Source organism: Phlebotomus papatasi, chromosome 2 (genome assembly GCF_024763615.1).
Source record: "Phlebotomus papatasi isolate M1 chromosome 2, Ppap_2.1, whole genome shotgun sequence".
Lineage (NCBI taxonomy): Eukaryota > Metazoa > Arthropoda > Insecta > Diptera > Psychodidae > Phlebotomus > Phlebotomus papatasi.
This window is the reverse complement of record NC_077223.1, coordinates 43670514-43689867: the sequence shown is the minus strand read 5'-3', so window position 1 is coordinate 43689867 and position 19354 is coordinate 43670514. Positions and strand designations below refer to the sequence as shown.

The 19354-nt window shown below is 37.9% G+C and overlaps 1 protein-coding gene across 4 annotated transcripts; it reads right to left on the bottom strand.

Annotated features, from left to right (window-relative positions):
- Positions 1-531: 531 nt before the first annotated feature.
- Positions 532-15506, bottom strand: LOC129801198 (tyrosine-protein phosphatase non-receptor type 4). 4 transcript variants are annotated; one of them, XM_055846000.1, is made up of 11 exons: positions 15230-15505; positions 14719-14893; positions 14551-14658; positions 9887-9976; positions 9313-9816; positions 5383-6136; positions 5058-5297; positions 4628-4977; positions 1297-1571; positions 1049-1226; positions 532-971 (listed from the first exon to the last, which is right to left on the bottom strand). In XM_055846000.1, the coding sequence occupies exons 2-11, from the start codon at positions 14857-14859 to the stop codon at positions 900-902; spliced, it is 2712 nt and encodes a 903-aa protein (XP_055701975.1). In that variant the 5' UTR covers positions 14860-14893; positions 15230-15505; the 3' UTR covers positions 532-899. The 4 variants fall into 4 exon arrangements, with proteins under 4 accessions (XP_055701975.1, XP_055701976.1, XP_055701973.1 ...); XM_055846001.1 differs by having other exon boundaries at positions 14719-14890; XM_055845998.1 differs by having other exon boundaries at positions 532-1226; positions 15230-15506.
- Positions 15507-19354: the final 3848 nt, after the last annotated feature.

The following is a 19354-nucleotide window of genomic DNA, read 5'->3' as shown; positions in this document are numbered from 1 at the left end:
AATTGACATCGAAGACGGTTTGGTCTAATTAAGTTAAGTTAATAATATTATTCTTAATATTAATAAATTAATGTAGATATGTTATGCTTAACTGAAGCTGAAAATCTGCGAGTTTAAAAATTAAAATATTGCAGTGTGGGCTTTGTTTTGTTTTAAAAAAAAAATCAATAAAGATGGACAATTATGATACATTCTCACAAAAGAAGCAGAAAGTACACTAGAGTTATTTGATCTAAAATATTTTAAGAAATTCAAATAAATTTACACTTTTCACTTTGAAATTTTTAAATCAAACTGGACCGCGAACTAAATTATATTTTAATGAATAAAAAAAATTGTTTAAAGCAATTTGTCGAATACTGAACCATTCGTAGAAAACTATCCAAAAGCTCATTATAAAGTCCTCTATAAAAAAAATTATTATGAATTTTGTATAATATAAATTGTAGATCATTTTGGTGAATGTAAATATTAAAATGTTGTTTTTTTTTTTCAAAATGGTTTGTTCATTCCAACAAAATAAAACACAAATTTTCTAGGATGAATTTCTATATAGGTATATTTGCAATACACTATTTTTGTTGCTTCACATCGTGAAGTCACAGTACAAAGGTTTGTATTACTCGATAGTTATTTTTTTAATATTGAATCGAGTTCGGTATAAAAAGGATTTCACTGTAAGAGATAGACACTCGAAAAGGGATGTGTTTCATTGTATTTTTTTAAAATATTACATAAATACATTGGATATAATTTGTTAAAAATATTAAATACCATTTTTTTTTCTTCAGCATCTCTCAAATATTAGATATTACTATATTTCTACTAGATGTAGATATTGTTTTCTGTTTCTTGTATCTCTTGTTTTTCTTTCTTATTTTGTAAATATTAAATTAGAATTACTGATGTGATTCCGTTGCCATTTTGGCATAAGCTGCACAAATACACTCACAAACAAATCTATACTGACCCTGTAAAGATAAAAATATTTGCCAGTAATATCAAGAAAAAAAATTAAGGGAAAAGGAAATTTTGAAAATAATCTTACAGCATTCTGAACCATACAAGCTCTCTGATCTCTCATCGTTTGAACGATGTCAAGAGGATAGACAGGCTCTCGCTGTTCCATTAGAGCCAGAGCCGTGTCCATGAGAATTAGCACACCAGTTCGTCCAATTCCAGCTGAACAGTGTACAATTACAGGTGGATTGGCTGCACTAATGTACCTGTACAAAGCCCAAAAGTTAGTTGGAAATTGATGGAATAGTACACGATCGTCGAAAGGGTAAAACTCACTGATGAACACTCGTGGATGGCGGAATATCATCTGGACTGTCATCGTCAATTCCCGTAGCTGACTTCCTTTCGCAAATATCCACACCATTCTCATCTGCATCAGCGTCCATAAGACGCACCTGCCGCAAACTTTCTTCAATTTCCTGCAAAAGAGTCGTACTCCTGGCCGAACGAACCCTCTCTGTGAACTGGAGAAAGAGATTGGGATCTGACGGAACACCATGATCTGGCCATGCTAAATACTGCATGTGCTGAATCAATCTCTTCTCGTCAGTCTGCAAAGAAAAGAGTCCAGAAGGGATTCTTAACATTCTCTTGGAAAAACTACTGACATTTTTCTGTTAAAGTGTAAATTGAAAGACGAAGTTAGGCCGACCATAAATTTAAGACAGAATAGTTAAGCTTTGTCTGAGTCCAGTATGATAATCGATGATCTAAGCTCTCTCAAGTGCTTGTAATGTTCAGAAGCCCCGTAGAAATGGGGCACTTGCTGATTAACATTGTATTGAGAAGCTAGGGACCAACTGCAGTGCCTTTTGAGGTAGAAAACCTCTTTCCCCGTTCTGGGGATCAGAATGTTTTCGTAGTGAAGGACTTTTACAACTGACTGTGCCAACCATCAGATGGGAAGCCGAATGCCGCCTGATACACTCTACATATAACTCCACTCCTTACTCGAGTGCTCGACTTACTGGATTACTGAATTCTCAGCAGTCAATAGTAACTGGTCCAAAGTTTTTTATTTGTTCGGCGTACAGGCCATCAATGCCTGCCGCCTTTCTGTTCTTTACCGCTTTAATAACCGTAGTGAGCTCGTCAACATGGAAAGGTGCAGACAGGCGATCAGCCCTCGCGGCGACACTCCCAATAATTTTTGGCTTAGCAGCAGCCTTGCTAATCTTGCCATTTAAGAGTAATTGATGGGCGATCTGGTTTGCGGTGACTTGTGGAAGAGTCTTGTCGGCGGTGGGGTCGTTGCCAAGGTGTCTCATTAACCTCCAAGCCTGATGGCTACTGTGGGTGAGATTGAGACCCTCGACAGTAGACACCCAACGTTCCCGGCGACTCTCCGATACAGCGTCAGCCAAAGCACAACCAAGCTCAATCGTAGTGTCACCAAATGGGTCCGCTTCAAAGGCCCGGAAGTACTCTGACATCAAATTAGATATCTCAGAAGGCAGACCAGGAATGTAGCTAGTGCGACATCCTCTTGGAATGCACGACCTCGATATCCTTTTGACAGTCTCCACAAACCGCCCATAATTCTCTGGTTTCGCGTCGATAGCTCCCACGGCCGTATCAACATCTGAAGAGAACTTCTGCCAATCAGCCTTACAGAAATTGAACCTTCTACGGAAAGAAACATCTCGAGGCTTCATGGCAGCCGTGACTTGACACATAATGGGTCTGTGCTGGGAGTGAGGCATAGGGGGCAAAATGCACTTGCGACAAGAGGGGGCTATTTTATCATCTACAAAGATGAGATCAGGATTATAACCCTGTCGCCATCTTGCGCTGTTAAAAGATGCTGGTACTTTGGCATCATGGATCAGTGTTAGCCCCTTGCCCTCATACCACTCCTCCAAAGCCTCCCCATCCGTGTTCGTTTTTCCGTAACCCCAGAGAGTATTGTGCCAGTTGAAGTCACCGACAATAAAGCGGACAGTAGACGTCGCAAAATTGTTGGGTTCCAAAAACTGAAACTCCTCTCCCGGGGGCTTCTGTAGCAGAAAATTTTTCAAAAGCCACAGTTAAGATCTCAATGTTGTTGGAATCTGTGAGAACCCACGATCTGACACCAACGTCCGACTTGACAAAAATGGAGCTACCATACTTCTCATGGGGCCTCTCAATCACCAATTTCATTACCACTGATCTTTGGCCGACGTTGCATGGGGCCCCTATGGGTCTCCTGAATACAAAGGACGTCACATTTGTTTGCTACACAAAGTTCACAAAGAAGATCTTCTTTGATCGTCGACAGGCCCTCAATATTCATTGAAATGATATTAAGAGCCGGTCCTGGTTGTGGTGAGTGCTGTCATGACCACCAGATAAAAATCTGTGGGTTTACACTTATGTCCTGGACACACTTACGACTAAAGTCCAGAGACGACTAAGCTCGTTCATAGCCAAGTCAGTTCCTGACACACTACAAACGAGGCTTAACATTTTCTGGCACTCACAAAACATAACTTTCGTGGGTTTTTATTTTTCTACAGAAATGCACTGGTAGTCCTTTGAAAATGAAACTACTTGTAAATTTACTTGACAATTCACTTATAACAATAAGAATTATTCACTAGAATCGCGGAAATTGGCTTAAGTCGCGAGTTAGCTTCCACCTCATAAATAATTGTAATTAACAATAATTATTGGACGTGTACTGAGACATGATATTACAAATAGTTTCATTTTCAGAGGAGTATTAGTGCATTTCAGTAGAAATATCTGCATAAAAACCCACAAAAGTTATGTTTTGTGGATATCAGTGAACGCTAATCCTCGTTCGTAGTGTGTCAGGAACTGACTTGGCTATGAACTAGCTTAGTCGTCTCTGGACTTTAGTCGTAAGTGTGTCTAGGGCATTACGTTGTGGTTGAGGTATTCGCGTGTTTTTCGACACTCAATTTTAGCCTCGTGGTGGAAGGATTAGTCAGTCCCCGGGGACTGTCCAGGAGCACCGATTTAGTTCTGAAAAGCTCTAAATACACGTGGAGGTTCCTTGTTATGCTCCCCCTGATGGGGATCTTCTTCAGTAGTCAACTAAATTGTGTTTCCAGAGTCTTTCTTAGGGATCGTGTGGTTCATGGGGTTCCAGATCATCACCAGCAGGATGTCAATGTGAGGCGGCTTTCCTTCTGGAGAACTTTTCTTTTTTGGTTTTCTTTGAGAAAAACTAACTTTTGTCTCTAACAAAGACAAAGAGACAAAGACCAACCGCCACAAAAGTTAGTTTTTCTCAGAGAAAACCACCAAAAAGTTCAAAAATAGTTGCGAAAATTTAAGTTAAAAGTTAAAGTTGAGAAACTGAAGAAGATCCCCATGAGGATTGAAAGCTCTGGGCAAAACCAAAAAAGTGTTTTCATCTTAGGGTGACTAACATTTTTACTGGCAATCACCGGAGACATCCCTCTAATGTCAATTGCGCCAGTCCAACAATTTGATGTACAATAATAAGAATTTAGGTCTGTGTTCCTCTCACATAATAAGTTATCCTGAATCTGGCAAAGAGAAGCGGTTTATCCCAGCAAAGAATATTCCATTTTCAATGAAAATGCGAGATTTGAAGAATGGAATTCTGAAGTTAATGGAAAACTTGATTTCTTACCTTTGTATCACATAGATAGAGTTCTCTGAAGACAAAACTCCCTGTTTCATCTGCAGTTTCGCTCTTGCACTGAATGGAAAATCCCTCAGTCAGCTCTAAGGTATCTCCTGCGAGTGGCCAATACTGATGGCATTTTGGCCGTCCCCTCTCCATCACGGTGGTCAACATCACGACCAAATGACTACTCTCCTGCTGAACCATTCGCCAGAAATCTGTCGTGGTATTCGACAACGGACCCTGAGTTGCAATATACCTATTTACCGTTCCTCCTGGAATCTCCATATTCACATAATTGGCATTGATGTAGTCTCCGGAAGAGGAATTGATAAGGACAACCCGAGTACAGTCATCTATTTTAAAAATAAAATTAACACATTTACTTGGGATTGATAATGAAAACCACCTTGCGAAATTTTAGGAATAGCCTTACATGGTGAAATATCTCTGTATCGATTTTTAGCTGCATTCTCAGGTTTTCTGGCTTCTGAAATGGCCAAATCGGCATTTTTTCTGTACATCTGCTCATACTGGGCCAAAAGAGCTCCCGAAGCTAATCCATCACTGAGAAGAAGGAGGGATTGATTGAAGAGAGCATCTCCCTCAAGTTGAACACCATCGCTCTCTGGGACGTACAGACAAATTGGTTCCTCCTCGATCATATCACCATGGGCTGGTTCATCAAGGATCGCACACGTTAAAGTTTGAACTTGCAAAGATTGCATCTAACAAAATTCTGTTGGTCAGTTGAATCTTACCTTGAGGCTTGATGGTGAGTGTCAATTCACCACCGCGATACTCCCTCGAAGCTCGAATCAATGCCACAATCTGATCATGCTTGAGTCCACTGATGTCATATCCATTGATCATTATCACCTGATCACCCTCGCGAACACGAGGATTGCTCCTATCAGCTGGAGTATGAGGAGCCACTCTAGACACCAATACTGGCAATTTCAGATCAGCTCCGCCCTTTACATTGAACCCAAATCTACCCTGTTCATCTGCTGTCAAGCGAATCACTACATGCCCATCTTCTCCCTGTTGTCCATTCTCCCCATACAGTGGCTGCTTCAGGTCATAATTCCTAACCAATTGCTCAATGAATCCATCATCGTCATTTTGCTGCTCCCACGCCTTTCGCGGAATGGACGTCGTCTGTTTGGAGGTAACTTTATTGTCATGTGGACGGGTGTTCTTCAGAATAATGGACGATGAAGATTTCCCATTGCTTTCACTTCCATTCAATGGAGACCCAATGATCCTCTTGCTGGGTGATCGGATGAAAATCTTGGATACTTTGCTACGTTGCTTACTTTCCTGCACAGCCTGCAGTTCCGTACGTCCAGAATAGTAGAATTTAGAGCCAAGTGACAGAGGCAGGAAGCGCGGAGAACGATGAGGACGCTGCAGCCGAAAGAATGAATGATGTTCAACGCAGGACTTCCACAGTGACTTTGCATTCCTGTGAGACTTCATACTGAACCCCAAGATGGTGTCGTAACTTTCCGGCTGCAAAATCAACGAAGATGGAAATAACGAAGTGTTCCATTAAGTGTGTCCGCGATAAAAATGTTCCAAATGATTTGATATTTTTATGACAGATGTCACTAGTTCCGCATTTTTGTTCCCAGCAACGAAAGTTTCCTGTTTGAACACCGTTCAGCAAACGTGTTCGGAACAGAGTTCGGTTCAATGTAAATCCTTACGGGTTGCGAAAAAGCGAACGCGGTTGAAGCATAGTTCTCTTTGATGGCCACCACTTTCTGAACATTTGAGAAGCCGCCACCGTCGCGGCATGTCGAACAGGAAACTCTATCGTTGCTGGGTTGTATATAAACATTGTAACACGTGTTTTTACCTTTCTTTTGGTGAAACTCTCATCAAATTCTGTTCATTTTTGACTGAGATACGAAATAATAATGGAAAAGAGAAGGGAACTGATCATGTACACGATCTAAAAAATCCTGAAATCAATTACGCGCAACTTGGAAAACTCACAAATACCAGGGTGCCTAAAGGGCACGCCAGTAGACAAACTCTGTCCCTTAGCAGGAATTGCTCCACCACAGGTGAGGAGACAAATCATCTTCAGTACAGAGATGTCCAAGTTTCTTTCTGAACCGAGGCATCTTCTCCATGGTCACGAAAAACCCAGAGCAAGGCTTAAGTCTCGCAGGAGCTTTTGCCAGTCTGTCAAATCACTTAACCAATCTCCGGAGGAGGCCAGACTCAATCTGTCAAAGGGAGTCTTTCCACCAGATTTTGTCGAATTAAGGGAAAGCCTTCCACCTGGTGGGGACCAAGACTGGAAGACATGGAAGTCTCTCAATCGTTTGAGAAGCGGCTTAGCGCTCGAGAGACAACAAACGGCGATGGGGATTCTCCGAATGTGACATCCTGTAAAGTGTAGAAGTCAGTTCTTGTATAAAGTGGTAACGTCATAATTTTTTAAAATTCACGAGTTAATTCTCCTCATTAAAAGGGAACGGAGAGGGGAGAGTTCGTGGCGATAGGGAGTCAGTCTTGGTTGGAACGAGAAAGAGGATGCATCGGGCTCCGTGTCCTGGATCTGACGAGGTGGATAATAGCATATCCCAAGACCCAGGGCATCAATCCTTTGTTACTGTGGGGTGATCCAAACCACCCCCCACTTCTGTATTTGTCCGTTGTCCCCTGCTTCATGCGGAACAGGGGATTTGATGTCGGCATGACCGCTTGCCATTGATGTGGCCCGTTTTTGGGCAAGACAAACTTGATTTTAGGCCTCGACACGAACTCGGGTCCAAGAACTGAAAGTCCTCTCACAGGGGCTTATGAACGGATGTTACGGAGAAGCTTTCAAAGTCTACGGTCAAGATCTCTATGTTGTTAGAATCAGTGAGCGCAACCGATTTGACATCAATGTCCGATTTTACAAAAACGGCGCTACCATACTTCTCATGGGCCCTCTCAATAACCAACTTCATGCCATTAATCCTTGGTCGACGTTGCGTGGGGCCCCTATGGGTCTTCTGAATACAAATTCAGGAGCCAGGCCTTCAGTATTCATTGAAGTGATACTAAGGGCCGGTCCTGAAAAGGACCTTTTTGTGTTGAGTGTAGTCATTACCGCAAGATAGAATCCGCGAGTATTCACTAACTTTGTGGTTGAGGTATTCGCGTGTTTTTCGACGCTCAATTTAAGCCCCGTGGTGGAAGGATCAGTCAGCCCCGGGGACTGTCCAGGAGCACCGATTTAGTTCCGAAAAGTTGTTTGGGAGCAAGGAAGGAACCTCCAAGCGTATTTAGGGCTTCTTTTTCGGCCAGTAAATTGAGTATATTAAAGTAGTATTGGAGTAATTTAGTATAGTAAATTAAGCTACTGCTGTATAGGATTATGATCCTGACAGTACTCACGTATTCATCTGAGACGTGGGTCCTCATCAAACAGAATTACGAACTCTTAGCCGCGTTTGAGAGGAGGATCCTACGACGGATTTTTGGCCCCATATGTGAGGAGGGACGATTCCGGAGCCTATACAACCATGAGGTGTATGAGCGCTACCGAGAGGTAACTGTCGTCACAAATACGCCTCAATAAACTCCGGTGGGCTGGTCATCTGGTTCGCAAGGATGAGGACGACCCAGCCTGGAAAGTCTTTAGGGGCGGACTTTATGCTACGAGATTGCGAGACCAACCCAGCCTCAGATGGACCGACGACGTGGACCAGGACGCCAGATCATTAGGGGTGCGGAATTGGAGAACAGTGGCGCATAACAGGTTCGAGTGGCGACGGGTCCTGAGTCAGGCCAAGACCAGTAACTGGTTGTAGCGCCGGATAAGTAAGTAAGTAAGTAACCAAAGAATGGTACGAGGAGAACGACGTTCGTTATGTACCCAAGGAGATGAATCCGCCAAACACTCCAGATCTCCGTCCAGTTGAAACATATTGAGCTATTATCAAAAACGATCTGAAGAAGAAGTCTAAACGCGTCGAGAATATCGAGGAGTTCAAGAAAAAAATGGAATGAAACAACCAAGAACCGCGGTAATGATCTTGTACAGACCTTGATGGGAGAACTCAAGAAGACGATTCGAGATTTCGCCAATCAAATACTTGAATAAAAATACTACACAGTAAAAAAAAATTACAAGAATAATCGTTGATTTGCTTTTTTACCACGATTATTCTTGTAAAGTTACACAAATTATGTATTTCAGCAAAATGTGTAATATGAAAATGTGTAACTTAAATTTAATGTAATTGCAAATCGTGTAATAATTTGCGAATGATTACACAATTGTGTACATTTTCTTACATATTTCGTGTAAAATTACACAGTTTTCAAATAAAATGTGTACAAATTACACAGTTTTAAGACAAAATGTGTACAAATTACACAAATGTGTATCATTGAAAATCATGGTAAAGCAGCCAATAATTTTTTACTGTGTAATATATCTTAAATCTTCACTTAATTTTTAAGGCATTATTCTATGGAACAATTTTATCGTGGACACGCTTTACATCTCGTCGACAAAGAGTTAACATTACTGCATTTGCTGATATAAACCAACTAACCCTGGCCTTATCAACAAATTCAACAAAATTACTTATTTAGAAAACAAATATCAAAGATTACCAACTGCTTCGTAAAAAGTTAGATAGCATAATCAAACACAGGATGCAAATATACCCACTCACCATCTCTCGTCGGAGTTGAATGAAGAATTCCTTACGTTTGAATGATAACTTGACCATCTTTGACCATGAAAACATATTCATCCGGATACCATTTTGAAAGACAATTAACCCTGTAGACGATACCCCCAATTGTAGTTCATTCCTGTCATTATCCATTGCACTGTGCAGATCAATTCCGTACATATCCAGCCTCTTAGCATGCTCCAAGTAATTGTACTCAGCATCCGCAGGGAGTTGTCCACGGTGGAGTTTGTGTAGCTCACAAATCCTCTTCTCCGTCTCCTCAGACTGCTCAGCCAGCAGCTGGAGAGCAGAGAGGTATCCAGGAACATGTTCAATGGGATTGTAGTCGCCAAGTTCCGCCTGAACGGTATAGCTAGCCAAGAGGCAGGCAGTGTTGAGGGAACATTGTAGTTTCCCACGCAAAATATCACGCTTTATTTGAAGGTAGAATTGATATCGTGTATATTCCTCCTGAAGACGGCTCGGATCGGTTACGAAAAACTTTGCAAAATATAAAAAAAGGTTTAACAACTCTGAGACGATTGAGATCCGGAAAAAAGAGCACAAATACCTTAACTTTAAAACAAAGGGAAGGAGTGACATCGCCACCTCTTACGGTTTGCCATTGCTTCTTGAAGGATTTATTAGGATCCACCCACGTCTGAAACAATTTTTTATTTTAATAAATAATAAATCTTGAATACAAATTTCTTGATTTATTTCTATTTGGAGCATTAATCTTCGTTAAATAAACCGTATCTTTTCTCTGAAAAGCCCCAAAAAGAGAAAAAAAAGAGTACCAATTAAATAAAAATGAAAGAAATTTATGGTCAATTCAGCCATGAAAAGTATTACATCAAGTATATGAACACAAAAACTAAATCTTTTTATGCGACTGTCAATCTTCCTGCTTTGAAGAATTGTTAAAAACAATCACATATGAATTTCTTGCTGTTTCTCACATAACAGATCGACGCGTCCATTCCATACTATTCAATCTCAAATTTATATATTCGAAGTTTGGAAAATTAGTTGATAGACGTGTATTGCGAAAAGAATAAAAATTAAAAATAGGGTAAGGGCATCAATGTTCCAAGTTTGAAGTGCGATATTTTCAATACTAATTGATTTTTATTGTTACTCTCTTTTCAGAAGGGTTGTTTAGAAACTTGGAAAGCTGTTTATCGTCTTTGTTTCTATTAAAAGACTTTTAATACGTTCAAAGATGAATTGATCTCTAGAGGAAAATTTGCCTCTTATTTTGGACACCTTGGTTGTTAATTTGGATACCTTGGTTGTTAATTTGGACATCTTGGTTGTTAATTTCGACAACTTGGCTGTATATTTTCATATAATATATATATATTTTTATATTTCAAAAATCAATCTTTTAAGCCCTCTCTCGCAAAGCAATCCCGTCTGACTAGGTAAGCGTGGATTATAGCCTGCATTAACCTCTATCTTTCATACCTTACCCGATTGCAATCTTACAGTGAATTTTTGCCATTTATTATTCGTAAATATTTCTTTTTCTTCACTCTTGAGACAGTCTCAAATAGTATAAATCGTTTGCATACATTTTGTGTTGATGAATTAATGGAAATTTAAGACGTTTCCCTACAAAATACCTCTAGTAGACTCTCTCAAATTCGGACATTTGGACCGAAATGTCACACGAATTAGAGAGAAATTCGGGCTACAAAGTTTTTAAAATGCAACGATTTTTTGTCCCTTTGCATACTTATTACGCTTACATACTCATATTTGTTGTAAATGTCATAAAAATCCCTTAATAATGTAATATTACATAATGAGTAAGACAAACCAACGCAAATTTAAGCATATTTCCTTCATTCGATAACCAAGATCAAACTTGAAAAATTTCAACAAACTTGTTTTCAAATATAACTGCTGCCCGAATTAAAAAATATCCCGATTTTAAAAGGGCCGAATTAGCGAGAGTCTACTGTATATGTGAAAAGCACTGTTTTGCGTTCATAGTGGTGAGCAGCGGAGCTACGAAAATTATGTTACCGGCAGCGGTGCTCAGCTGTCAGTGACAAGATGGAATATTTTCCAAAATATTTTATTTGTTTCAAATTAATTCAAAGATTCTCAGTGATTTGGCGCGATTTGAGTGATTTTATTAATAATAATAAATATGCGACACTGTGTTTCGTGTAGGAAAAAATGTAGTGACAACATTGAACAAATTTACAACCCTAAAAAGGGGTGGGAAAGCATTCCAGGCTTTGAGAAATGCTCGAACTCAAGATTTGGACTTAACCATTAGAACCTATTCATCACTCAAAAGATCCCCAGAATAGTTTTAAAAATAATAGAATTGATTTTCAGATAAAAATTAGTTATCGGATATGAATCGGTTCATTACCAGTTCAGAACCAATTAGAACCGGTTCAATTTTATAGGAAATTCCAAGACCTTTCCAACGAGCGCAAACACGATACCATTCTGTTGAAAAATGCGGTCTCTAGTGTCTTTTTAACCTTTGACCTTGAAAAACCGTTATAAGGAATGATTTAAGGGTATTTTCGTCTAAGAACGAGATGTCCGCCTGAGTAATCTATAAAACATATTGAAAAATAAAAAAAATCGTACCACGCGTTTTCGAGCAATCCCAAAAAACATTGTTTTGATGAGGAAGGGGAGGGGTAGGGGTAAAATGAGGAGCAACTTAACGATTCTTGGGTTGACTTATGAGGGGTCCCCCTTAGATCCCAAGTCGCTATCTCTAACCGTTTGGCCTCTACAGCTGTCGACAGCCGGACGGACAGACGGACAAACAGCGTGACGCCAAAAAAACTCGAAACTTCAGATGTCCAAAATTCTACCAAAATACGACCCCTTGCGGGGTAAGGAGTCGACATACAACTCAAAAACGAGGGATTATATACTGCTCTCTCCGTAGAGGTCGAGCAGTAATACGTGTTTTTATTTCTTTTTCGTGAATATTTTTAGGAGACAATTTTATTACGAAATGATTTTTCGTTTTCCAAAGTGTTAAATCGCTAATATCAGTTAAATAAAACAACATTATCCTTGTACATGTCCTTGTAGAAGTGAACTTAGGAAGTGTGATTGGCAGTTTCATTCGCCTGCAGTTGATGTACGTGGCAAAATCGAGTCCTTAATTCCGGCCTACCACTCAGATTCTGTCAATGAGGGTTAAAAAGGTGCCTAAAGCTGAGTGTTAATTAATGGCTCAACCTAACCCCCGGCAAAGTGTTTTTTTATATGAAGGTCTTTGAAGCCAACTCACAAATTGATCAAAAACTCAGCTTACACTTCTCAGAAGAAGACCGCATTTAGTTTGGACAGATATATAGTATATTTATCCCTCTTTACAAGGACCAAAGTCTTGTACACAAGGCTCACCTCAATATTGACATATATCGTGTAACGGTCACGAGTGCAGAAAAATTCCCATACGCATTTGTATGTGAAAGTAAGAAATTGGCTTCAACTTTGAAGGCGACTCGCCGGGGACTAGGGCTCAACGCTGGGCCACCTTACCCTGTGTCAAACGGGATTTTAACTCAAATCATATTCAAAATTTAACAAATTTAGTGTTAAAATCTTCTAAAAAGAACAAATATTTTGATAGACTTCATTATTCATCAAATATTGAAATAAAAATCCATAATTTTAATCAATTTATTTTTAGTGTCCAAATTTACCCTCAAAGTGTCCAAATTTAGAAACTGTCCAAAATTATGAGCTCTTCCCCTATAACTTTGCATAATAAGGTAAAGTGTCCTCACTCGACCGTGTCCTCGAATTCCATTTTTGAATGTTTGATGCTCAATTTCTACACAGTAAAAAATTTACAACCACTATGGTTGGTAATTTTTGCACGAGCATTATAGTTGTGAGATTTGTGTATTGGCAATGTTGTGTATTGTCAATTTGTGTATTTTATAAAACGGCTTCCTGTCTATAATTTTAATTGCAGAGCATTTTTTATCGGTTTATCTGTATTATCTGTGAAAAGTCTCTGTATTAAACTAAGAAAAAAATAAAAAAGAGAACAAAAAAAGAAAAAAGAAAACATGAAGAGCGGGTCTGAGACTCGATCCCATAACCTTTGCGTTTTTCGACCACGCCACGAACTTGCTTACTTCTCTAAAGCAAATAGCCAAGAATTGCATCGTCAATTTTTCTAATTTACGTGATGTGTCCTCTGTTTAATTAATCATAATTAGTCCTCATTTTTTTTACGACTTATGCATATTTTAAAAATCCAATGAATGGTTCTAGAAGACAATTAGACAGTTAGAAATGCAAAAAATGTCTAAAAATTGCAATAGTAAACAATAAAAATTTTGACAGTTCTCACACAAATTTTCCCATACACAAATTTCATTACACAAAGATAATTTTACTAACATTATGCTAGTATCGTACTACAATATGATAGTAATGCCCATCGCACAATAACTTTTATTTTGTAAACATGTTTTTGACATTTCAATGAGAGTGAATGAAACAGAGATCTAGTTATCTCGTTTTCTCTCATAGGAAATTTTGAAAACATATTTACAAACAAAAGTTATTGTGCGTTGGGCATAATGCCCAACGCACAATAACTTTTTTTTGTAAACATGTTTTCAAAATTTTCCATGAGAATGAGCGAGATGACTAGATCTAGATCTCACTCACTCTCATTGAAATGTCAAAAATATGTTATGAATTAAAAAGTAGCCCGATCTTAAAAGAGCCGAATTAGCGAGAGTCTACTGTATCTCAAAGAATTTATGAAAAATGCTTCTACTCCATAAATTTAAACCTTTTACAATATAAACTCTTATAGAAAGGTATTATGCATATTAAATTCCAATATATTTCTTATTCGAACCCAATTTAACCGCCACTTAATTTGTGTACCAATTCCATAAAGTTCTACTAAGAATAATAAAATTTTCTTTTGGTCAATCTTTCCAATAAGATGTTATCGTTCCAATTGTTATCTTTAAATTCTGATAAATTTTAATACAAATATTTGGAAAACTTCAAGTTCTCATGTATGATTCAGACCGAACTGCAGTTAAATTATCACCTTCAGTTATCAAATTTCCAAGTATTAAACGAAATATAAAAAGCAAGAAAGCCTTTGTAGTCATAATCTTTGGTAAATTCTTAGAAAAAAGTACTTTGCAATTACTTCCAATTGCGTAAAGTCATGAAAAATACGTGAGGTCAGAGAATAAAAATTACCACAACATCTCCTAATTGTTGGACAAACTGCAGCCCGAAGTAGTCCCTCTCGGAGAGCTCCAGGTGTCTAAAAACCGCGTCTAGCAGTTCGGCACCCTTGGCGCGTTTCTGTAAGAGAATTGACGAATCCAATAGGGGCACGAGAGTAATGTAATTGGGGCATATTACCTCGAGGGGAAAGGTGTGGGATGTGTCATCGAGAAAGAGGACGGACACAGCAATGGTCCTCGACTTCTTATCGCGCGCCAGCTCGCCTCCTCTCACTTTATACGTGCTGCTGAAACTGCCCAGGCCAACTCTCTCAAACATCACTCTCCAGACTCCCTCCCAGGGGGCCACTCTTCTGGTGCAAGAGAAAAAAAAACCAAAGAAAGGCACTCAATTACCTCACGAGTAACCGTTTCTTCCGGTGCTCTCAGTAGGCTGAGTAGGGGTCTAACGAAGGGGATGGGATTTGTGTGTGGGTGAAAATTATCGATCGATCGTCCAACAAGCACGATAAAAAGGTTAATTAGAAGCCATTAACACGTTCCAAGACTCACTTTTGTGCTCAGACCAAACTTCGAAAATTCCCGATAATTGGCAGATTATTGCGTCCGGGCAGAGTGTTAATCACCGGCAAATACTCATGAGGATTTCCCGGCAAATATCACAAGATATTGGTTTATTTTAAACTTACCATTTCAGACAAATTCCGCATTTATGGTAATGTGTTTATGGTTTGTGATAAGAAATTGAGATGGATTCCACCCCTTGGAAATATATCACTATTTGTACTTTATACCAAAACTTTTCACTTTTCCACCTACACAACACACTCCTCCTCCTGGCCACACATTAATTTTACCAAATAAAACACTGATTTCAGGCAGAATTTTCCAATAAATTTGAGAGAAAAATATTTCTGGCTGTTTGGCGTGTCAAACAGTTTCAGCAACCTACCGCGAGGTGGCCATAAAACTGTTATACAGATTTGAATTTATTATACGTGATATAATTACTTGCATTGCAATGGTGTAATTTATGTAAAATTTAAAGGTCTACCTAAATTTCTCTCTAAAAGAATCTTAACTTGTCCAAAATCATTTGCTTTTACTGAGGAGAAGACCCCAACTCCTAAAAACTAAATTGGAAATCAGTGCCTCTGACCTTGAAAATCTTTAGAGAAATAATTAAATATTCGAAGATGAGAAACATTGATTCTTCCCCATGAACCAATATTCTTATTCTTATGTGCTTGAATATTTGACGGTGGTCAACCGCCACCAAAAGTGCAATGGGATACCACCCTTTATAACTGTGGTTATAATTTTGTCCTCATAGTTCACCTTGACTTCAATACAGCCTCCATCTGAAAAAAAAAATTGTCATGAAGTGAAATGTTTTTATTTAAATTAAAAAAAAAATTATTTTCAGCTATCGAAGCTTTGGTAAAATCTCCAGAAATCCTGAAATCTTGATGTCATTTTTAAAATTTTATCCTTGGTAAATGTCCACCAACGAAATATTGATGCAAATGATTTTGTTGAAAACCTTTTGAAGAAAATTTCCATCGGGTCATGGCAACTCAATTTATGGAATTTTGAACTCAGAATCAAAATTCAACTCTTCTCCAAGATTCGGAGTAGATTTGAGTTTTCATATTGAGTTGTAAATTCCACAAATTATGTTCCGGCGTCAGAACGGAATTTTTTTCCATAATGTTTTCAGCAAAGTCATTTGCATCATTAAATCTATCACTTTTATGAATAGCGCGCAATAGCTTTTATTTTGTCACCATGTTTTAAATTTCAAAAATATGGATAAGTTCTAACAGTGCGAACCATAAGAATTCGGTTAATTACATTTAAATGTTTGTGCTGACTATGAGTCTTGCATTGGAAAAGTAATGTGCTTTTTTTTCGTACGTAATCTTAGGTGCAATAAGCAAGAATAATTGCTTTTTTTTTAATTTTATTTTGATTATGATGGTGAGGGCTTTCATATTTTCATATTTCAAAACCAACTAATTTTACTCGCGAAGTCGCCATGTAATTTTAGTTTAGTCACAATACCCAGGCAATGAACGGCAATAGTTAAAATACAATTACTTACAATCCAAATGTTATTCATATATCCTTTCATTGTTAGACATCTGTTCTGTACTTGCCTTAAGAAAAAAGGAAAAAATTGGGAATTGTTCTCTTTTACTGCTTTCCCTTTCTCCTATAGGAAAGTTACCTTTAAATAAAGAGATCAAATTGTAATGGGTTTGTGGCAGAGTTTTATTGGACTGTGACCTTTTTGGTTACCCTGAGTCCTCAAATTATCTCCAACCAAATCTCCTGACTGCTGCGCGTTGTGGAATCACGCACCACTTTCACCAAAGCCTTTTCACAGTAAAGAAAATTTTCTTTTTCTTTTAAATATCAACACTGGTTTATTCTACCTATTCTACGACTCCACCTCCAAAAATGAACTCAGTGAAATACTCGATTTTTATACTCTCGTGAGAAACTCCCAAATAGCATAATATGCTCCCTCGATTCACTGGGATTCACTTAAATTAAGCAGTGCATTAAAAAAATGTACAGCTGTTTGAAGTGATAGGCACACGTGAAAATTCTTGCATTTTTATATTTGGAGAATGCTGATTTGGTTATTAATCTTCATGCCCATTGCGATCAAGAGCATAGAGATCTCGTAGCTAACAGTACGCGCAAATATTGGATGATTGATCGATTTGAATAGTCGTTTACGACTGCTTTGAAGCATCTCAAGAAACAAATACAGTGAATCTCATATCGAAGTTTGTGCGGCCCTCTCAAAAACATTTTGTTAAAATAAACATGTTTAAATGTTTTTAAAAGTATATTGAAATTTTTAATTTTCTGTGAAATGTAAATTTCAACTCTAAGGTAAATCGACGGCTCCATTCCATACTATGCTAATTCGACTTAGCTTTATATTACTCCGAGAGATATGTTGTTCCTGAGACCGAGATCTACAACTGGTAAAAATTTGGTGGTCTGGTCATCCTATGTTCGGGTAATGAGATATTTGAGATTTTCGAAAAAAAATTTACACGGGCAGCATAGGAAATCGCCAACTTCAAATGGCTCTCCTGAAAAGTTGTCATTCTAAGATAGCATAGAATGGAATGGAACCGTCGAAATAAAGTTGCTTACAACGATACGTTGCTTACAACGAATGTTGACACAAAGCAAATGCAGTTAGCACAGTTGCTGAGCCAACCGACGACATGCTTATTTTAACAAAATGTTTTTGAGAGGGTGTAAACTTCAATATGAGAACCACTGTATAATGTTTCAAATGATATAATTTCTTTTAAGGATCCCATTGACATTCCACTGAACACACTTTGCATTTGCACTTTGAATAAAGATTACATTATTCAAAGTGCAAATGCAAAGTGTGTTCAGTAAATTCTACTAGTCTTAAAAATATATTGTAATATGTATGAAGTTTACTATACGGGAAACCATCCACTGGATGACGTCCCGTTGACAATAAAGATAATAATAATAAAGATTACATTAAATCTGAACGGTAGGTGAAGAAATGTTAAATGGAGACAAGGGTTAATCTCATTTCGTTAGCAAAATACATTGCAAGAGGCCACGTCATCAAACACTCGTTCAGTGTATCAGCTAATCCCTTCAATGTCAGCCCCGTAAGCTGGAGCACCCATGCTAACAGCTATAAGCAAATCATGTACATTTTTCGCATTATAGCCAGGGCATCCTCTTCCTCAGAGCTTCCAGTAATAGCCATATCAGGAACCCTTCAGCAGGTTTTTCCATCAGCCATTACCCATTTCGCAAATTACTTGTCTTGCATTGGCAATGGAATCATAAGTTCCTAAATTGTTGGATTATTCAGATTTGAATAGAAAATTTGTTAAAATTAAAATTTAATAATTTTCCTTACTGTACATAGTTGTTTCATTATTTTATATAGTGTTTTATTTATTGTTCCTGTTCATTTTGACACTTCTGAGTATTCATCGAGTATTTATTAAAACAATTGTTTCCCCTTAGCCTGTCTTACAATTGAATTTACAATAATTGTCAGAATTAAAGAGCAATAAGTAGTATTCTCCAATAAATAGGTAAATAGTAAAGGGGTGAATGTGAAACTCCTTAACCCTTTAACGACGAGAGAGTTTTCGCGGACCAAAAATCAGCAATAAAAATTAAATCTATAAACAAAATCAGTAAAAGATCTTACATTTAACTTTGGAAAGTCCAACAGAGTTTGATTCGGTGTATTTTGTGCTTCTATGAACGATAGGGACAAAAACAGCCCAAAAATTTAAGTAATTTTTCTGACAATACCAATGAATAATATTTTTCGCTTTAATGAAAAATATTACGTTTGAGTATTGTTGTTTCTTTTTCCAAAAGGGTTTTGCTTAAAAAAAAATGGAAGTATAAAAAATAGTTAAAATTGATTTTCATCATGAGAATTTAAAAATTCGCCATTTTTGAGCTTAAAAATTTACTATATATAGCAATTAGCTGGGACTTGCAAAAAATATCCTAGATTCCTTCAACCTTCTACTTTGCAATTACGTACAAATACAAGGAAAAAATAACTTTAGGTAGTCAGAAAAAACTATTTTCTTTATGGGACACCGGTGTTTCAATCGTTCTTAAAGGGTTAAGGAGTTGCGTGAAAGGCATTTCTTTAGAAAAATCGTGTCGTTTAAAAAATTTTGTATATGTTACACTGAAGCTAAAAAAATACGTGTCGAAAATATCATGTTATACTGTTACCCAATTGTTATAACTCTCCAAATTTA